Below are 6,875 nucleotides of genomic sequence, written 5' to 3'. Positions count from 1 at the left end.
ACTAATAGACTCATTGTTCATCATCATTGGGCATGATATGGGGAGTCTACAATGAGAGGAAGAATTGGCAAAAAATGACCATCACTGCCTTTCTGCCGCTGATAAACAACTGTTGCATACAACCTGGCATTAAGTACATACCAGCTATTATAATCAATGTGATATTTTCTATTCATTTCCCCTGTAGGCGAGTCATACCTTCACACCAATTTACATGGGGGGGGGACCGGGGGGGAGAATTACTGAATCCAGGTTAATATGAATTTCTGCTCGACTTTCGAAAGAAAGAAGTGGTTTGTTACCAATCCGTGTTTTTTGGAATATGTTGGCCTCTTACAGGCCTGGCAAAAGAGCTCTTGTATTCTGGAGATGTGCCTGCAAGTCAGGAACATAGGGAACAGACGTGTTGCAATTCAACATGCGCTCATAAGGAGTCATGCTACACCTATAAACAGAACTGGGAGACACAACTCCATTAGTTTCTGCTGTGTTTCACCTATTGTTGCAGTTAACAACACACACCAGGTAAGTCATCACATTATCATCCTTATTGAGGGATACGTTTTGCCGATGGCAGCATCAATATTTGGTTGGAGCTTAAGAATTCACAGCATCAACTAGGCTTTGTGAAATTAACACACATTGCATTTCCCACTTAAATGAGGTAGAGGCCAGATCAGGCGGGGCTTAGTATTAGCAATAAAACCTTACAGACAAGCATCTTTTACAAAAGAAACTTGACACCAAGTTTAAGAAAGAAGTTTGGGATAAAAAACACACTTTTCCTTAAAAATTTAATAGCCAGTGATAAAACAGATTTCCAAAAATGGATTTTTCTTCACGCTCTTACATACAAGTGAGTTATTAAATAAGAAGATCTGTGGTTAGAACTCGACATTACAAAACATGCAGTGAACCAAGCAGGATGGGTCTTTGAATTTTTTGTACAAAGTATCTTTGTTGTTATCCAGTTATATGATGCGCACAATGTCTACAGCATCGTTTCATCTTCTGCCAGCATGACACTCGAAGGGACCAAAAATGGAAACATCAAGATGAACAATAAGCGAAAAGACTGCGGTGTGTGTGTGTGTGTGCCCCAGGATACACCGGCTCAGGACAAGCATATTTCTGGAACATACGGTTGTGTAAGTTTACTGTCCTCGTTCTTTTCTTGTCCAGAACCTTGACGCATCGTCTTGCGTTTAAACAACCGAAGACTCAACCGAAGCAAGTCATTGTCCACTACTGGAGAATTTGTGTAGGTTTGCTTTGTTGTGCCCTATTTGAATCGAATGAGAGCTCAGGTTAGTCAATGCTGCACCAGGGGATCCAAATGTTAGAAGACCACAAAGCAGATATCACCTGGCACTAGTGTTAGTTTTTGAAGCAAGAGTCGCTCTTCTTCAAAGCTACGTAACCATTAAAACAGCAATAAATAAATAAATAATAATCAAACACCCTAGAAAACATATTTAGGAATTTATCTGAAAAGGAAAACCTGTGTTTTGTGCAATGCAACAAAACCAAATGGGTATCAAAAGAATACTGAACAGCAGTTGTGAAAATTAATATTCCACTGCTCCGTTAATAGCAGGCATTGCCCAAGGACAAGGAGCATTCTTAGATATTTATTTACTTCCCTTGTAGTCTGTCTTTCTCACTAAGACTCAAGACAGATCACAAAATATAAAAGACAAGTCAATCAGACTGCATAAAACAATGCGACAGGACTAGGATTATGGAGTTAGAAAACAAAACAAATCAAAAAAACTCTACAGAAGGAATGGCATACCGTAATGCAGAAAGCAGATGATGAACGTCATAAAAGCAGGGTGATACACACAATAATCCTGTTCCCTTATAAAAGTGAGCTAATTCCACATAAAACAGTTTTAATCCCTTTATTAAAATTGCCTCCATTTTGTGCAACAGAACCTCTTGTTATCTGAGGAAGGAAGGTTCCTGGCACTAGAGGAAAGCATTGTCATTCACTGAGCTGAGAGACAGGAGACAATCCTGTTTTTCATAGAGATTTGAAACTTAAGAAATAACTTACAACAAGCAGGGTATCTGTGAAGATTCACTGGAAGAAATCAACCCCCCCCCACACACACACCCTGGTTGCCATTCTCAACCCACCTCTGTGTTTTTTCTTTCTCTCGCCCTGACAAACTCCTTCGCTTCCTTCTTCCTGCCATTTCCTCCCCCCCCCCCCCGGGTCTTCTGCTGGCCCTCCAAGACCCCCACCCCTTCGCCATCTCGCACCCCTGTTGGCTGCACTAAGCAAGGTAGGTAAGTCTCATCAATGTGGTTATGGGTTACCTAGCAACCTTAAAACAGCTACACAGATAGGATGCTGGTGTCTTTGTGAGCCTGCCAGCTCTTTTTCACATTGTTTTTGGGAGATCAGAGACATCACATAAATGTCTTGGGGGATTTAAAACAACAACAACCCATTTTTAGGTTTCAAATTTTTCTGCAAACGTGAGGATTCTCCCAAGTTTGAAGAGACATTGCTTCCATCTGTATGCAGCTCCATTGCATGGGAGATTTTGATCCACACCCTGGGGCCAAGTTCAGAATCAGGTATATGGTACCATTTCAAAAAAGAACGAAGTTCCTTAAAATCACCATTAAGGTGAAAGGTCACCAGGATAAATTCCGAATGAAGTCTACTGTCAGTTTATTAATTGTCCACTACTCCCTATAGGAGGGGCAAAGAATTAAAAAGAGTAAACTTTAAAAGCTACCGAATCCACCACAGAAGGGGCTTGACTAGACAGGTTACAAAACACATTCCAGCTTGGAGGATTCCAGGCTGAAGGATTCAATGGAAAGTAGCCTCTAAATTAAAAGGAGAAAGTGAAGCCATTTTCAGTGTTGACTGTTCAACATGCTTTTCAGCGCCCTGTGCACTCACCTTCTCATTTTTCACTAGCTGTTTGCGGATTGCGGAATCCCTCCTGAAGCACAGGGCCTTACAACAAGGACCAAGATTACACAGCAGGCCAGATCGCTCTTCCTTTCGCAGCAGGGCAGCCATGTTCAGGGCCCCGAATTCATGCTCAAACAGGTTCTCTGCATCTATTAAGGGACAGCACAAATATATAAAAAGATTATCAAAATGCCTTTAAAAGTGTGAACACTGCACTATTTACATAGCAGCGTGCCCTAAGCGAAAAGCGATAGATCCCTGCCCTTGAGTATCCTACCAATATAAGATTCTCTGGGGGACAGTGGACAACAGAGGAGAATACTAAAGGGAAGATTACCAAAGGCTGAATCTGAATAAAAATCTCATCTCAGAGACGGCGAGAATGACATATGCACAATTTTGGAAGCAGGACAAAAATACCTGACAAATGGGAATGGATACAGAAAGTTTTGTTTATGGCTGAAATGGATAAACTAACAAAAAAATTGAATAACAAAGAAGATAAAGACTTTTTTGAAGAATGGAAAGACTTTAAAGTATACTTAGAAAATAATTGGGATGTTAAAATTAATTTACTATGTTTTTTTTTTTGGTAAACAAATTTTTTTATTTTTCATAGGAATTCAACATTTAAAATTTAACAATTTCATCTTTTCCATTGTTTACCCTATTCCCATTTCCTCCCCTCCCTCCTGTGGCTTCCCGCAATGCTTCCCCCCCCGCTCCACATTACATTACATCATCAATTATGGGGGGGGGAGATAAGAGAAATGGATTTGGAATGATGCGAATGTAATTAAATGTTGGACATGTTATATCCAAAATAAAAGTTTTTGAAAAAAAAATCTCATCTCAGAGGGAGGGGGGGTTTTGGTGCTAAAAGGGGGCAGCAGAGGAGAATACAGTAACTTAGAAGAAAACCTCCAGGTGGCTGATGGTGGTAGATCTGGAGGAGCAAAGAACACATATTGAGCAACAGGGGGAAAGATAACCACGCAGAACAAAGTTGGATAGTTGAGAAGAAGTAGGAGGGGAGAGAATTTTGCAAGGAAAGAAGTTACCTCATGCAGCCAGTGAGGCAGTGTGTGAGGGAGAAGAAGAAGAAGAGGAGGAGGAGGAGGAGGAGGAGGAGAGTGGATTTATACCCCGCCCTTCACTACCCAAGGGAGTCTCAGAGCGGCTTACAAACTCCTTTCTCTTCCCCTACCCACAACAGACACCCTGTGAGGTAGGCGGGGCTGAGAGAGCTCTTTTGAGAACTGCTCTTGAGAAAGTAGCTCTGACAGAACTATGGCTTGCCCAAGGTCATCCAGCAGCTGCAAGTGGAGGAGTGGGGAATCAAATCCCACATTAGAGTCCGCACACTTAACCACTACACCAAACTGGTGTAGAGACCTCCACAGAGATAGCAGAAACAGTTGTTGTTTTAAGGAAAGAAAGCAAAATTTGGTGAGCACAAGGAACTTACTTCCGGGGCAGGCCGGCCCAACTTGACAGAGCTAGGAGAGTGAGCTCTGAAGGCTTTTGTAGGCCTTCAGAGCCCACTTCTGGGTTGGGCCTGCCCATATACATAAGGCAGCCAGATGTAGCTAGACAGATAATGTACAGGAGAAAAGGGGGAGCCTTCCACCAAACTGTGGTACGCTGACAAGGCAGCCAGATGTAGCTTGACAGAGGATGCCGCCAAACCTGTGTGCCAAGGAAAGCAGGTATCGGAATACTTCCGATAAGGGGCAAGTAACTGGAGAGACTCCCCAGGGCAGTAGCCCGAGTCTTGAATTGAGCCCACTACTGTATTTTGTGGACAGTTTCCTTGCTTGGACCAGCATATCCTGGAACTCAGGTGAAAAGTTTAGACCTGAGAGTACATCCTCCAAGCAACGAAGTGCAGATACTTGACATCATGGTCTAACAACAATCCCCAAATTAGAAGGTCTTATGTCCTGGGGAGCGGAACGCACTCCTGCCTGGCGGAAAGGCTCTGAGAACCAAATCTGCCGGGACCAGAATAGGGCTACTAAGATGCAGAGGTTTGTCATCAGTAGTTACTACATCAGTGTCCAGGGCCTTAGCCATTCTAAGCATCTGTTCTCTGTAGAGGCGGAGGTCTTCCTTTGGGGAAACTGGGGGGAGGAGGGTCCCCGACCCTGTCATTGGGTGAGGGTTCGGAGTGTCCTTTGAAACTATAATATGAAGCCTCAGGCTCCTCCTCCTCCAGTTCTGATTCTGCTGCAGACGGCAGAGCAGAAGTAGGAAACTGGCACTCATGGCCTCTGGGATCAGACAGGGACTGAACGGGTCCCTGGGGAGGGGGCTCAGAGAAAAGCCTCTGACCACAGAAGCCCAACCACTCCTGAAGGTAGGCTGGAGACATATAAAAGGATGTCCGTAGTAGGTGGATCTGTAGCCAAGGCATGGGGTGGGTAGCTTCAGGAGCCAGATGGTGCTCCTGCACCCTCTGACAGGCCTGCTCCAACTTGGGTTTGGACAGTGATCTGTTGGGGGACTTGGAACGCAACAACAGAGCACGAGGCGGGACCTCCTCAGATGATCTCTGATAGTCTTGGGCGATTTCAATGCCCACGCTGACGATGCGGCCTCTACTCAGGCGACGGACCTAGTATCATCCATGGCAGTGCTGGGGCTCTCCCAATTTGTAATGGCTCCCACTCATTGGCACACGCTCGATCTGATCTTTGCGGTGGGGGGTTATAGTGGACCGGATCACTGCTTTGGCAGTGCCTGTCTGAATATCTCACCCCAACCCTGTTTAGGCGGCAAGCGTATTTAGCTGGCCCACGGAGCCAAATGGATCCAATGCGACTTCAAATGGCTCTGCAGGATCCGATGCCCCCGGCAGCTCACTCGATGACCTTGTGGAGGACTGGTGTGGCCTACTCTCTGCAGCAATCAACAAGATCGCTCCCTAACATCCTCTGCGCTCTCGCATGACGCTGGTACACCCAGGAGTTGCGGCTAATGAAGTGAGAGCTAAGATGGCTAGAGAGATGGTGGTGATGTGCCTGCGACGAAGCTACAAGAACATCTTATAGGGCGTTCATGAGATCGTATAAGATGGCAGTCAAAGCTGCAAAGAAAGAGTACTACGCAGCCTCGATTAAGTCTGCGAGCTCATGCCCAGCCCAATTATTTAGATTGATTTGGACCATGACAACTCTGCCACAAGGCAGGTCAAACATTAGGGAACTGGACATTGGCTGTGAGGCCTTTGCGACCTATTTCACAGACAAAGTCTTGTCGCTCCGCCGTGAACTCCCCGCCACAGTTGAAAAAACAGGTTGCTTACCAGTAACTGGTGATCTTCAAGTAGTCATCTGTGCATTCACACCAATGGGATCTAGTGCGCCAATGGGATCTAGTGCACCGGATCTGCCGGTGCCTAGCAAGCTCTCTTAAAGGATTTTCGTGCCTGGCCCAACTGAGCATGCTCAGGAGCCACAGTGAGCATGCCCAGAAGGGCAGGCACGGACATCCCGCCAGTTCCTACCAACCGCCGCGCATCAATCTCCTAATAAAATAAGTAGAAGAAGACAGCAGCGGGGCAGGAGGGCGGGTGGTGTGAATGCACAGATGACCACTCGAAGATCACTAGTTACTGGTAAGCAACCTGTTTATCTTCTTCGTGGTCTCTGTGCTTCACACCAATGGGAGATTAGCGAGCAGTAGCCTACCTGGAGGCGGGTGCTGTCAGGTGTTTACTGCTTAGCCGATGATAAAACCTGACGTCCCAGACTGTCACTGGTGGACTGGCGGACGTCTAGGGCATAGTGCCTGATAAAGGTAGTCGGCGTGGCCCAGATTGTGGCTCTGCAAATGTCTTGCAGCTGTACTCCCTTCAGGAACGCAGTGGATGTAGCGACAGCCCTGGTGGAATGAGCCCGTACCGGGCCTGGCAACGGCTGTTTCGCCAGTAGGT

At 45.7% G+C, this 6,875-nt stretch overlaps 1 protein-coding gene across 3 annotated transcripts in view; it reads right to left on the bottom strand.

The window, feature by feature from the left end:
• Positions 1 to 606: 606 nt before the first annotated feature.
• Positions 607 to 6,875, bottom strand: part of ZC3H13 (zinc finger CCCH-type containing 13) — a 71,380-nt gene continuing 65,111 nt past the window's right edge. For 2 of the 3 annotated variants that reach the window (XM_015411023.1, XM_015411024.1), the window contains exons 19-20: positions 2,924 to 3,087; positions 607 to 1,282 (exon numbers count right to left, since the gene is read on the bottom strand). In XM_015411023.1, the coding sequence (XP_015266509.1) occupies positions 1,115 to 1,282; positions 2,924 to 3,087 (332 nt within the window). In that variant the 3' untranslated portion in view covers positions 607 to 1,114. The remainder of the gene's footprint in view (positions 1,283 to 2,923; positions 3,088 to 6,875) is intronic. The other variant, XM_015411025.1, reaches the window with a different exon arrangement.

Source organism: Gekko japonicus, unplaced genomic scaffold (genome assembly GCF_001447785.1).
Source record: "Gekko japonicus isolate JY-2015 unplaced genomic scaffold, Gekko_japonicus_V1.1 scaffold428, whole genome shotgun sequence".
Classification (NCBI taxonomy): domain Eukaryota; kingdom Metazoa; phylum Chordata; class Lepidosauria; order Squamata; family Gekkonidae; genus Gekko; species Gekko japonicus.
The sequence above is the reverse complement of the archived record's forward strand: the minus strand, read 5'-3'. Positions and strand labels throughout refer to the sequence as shown.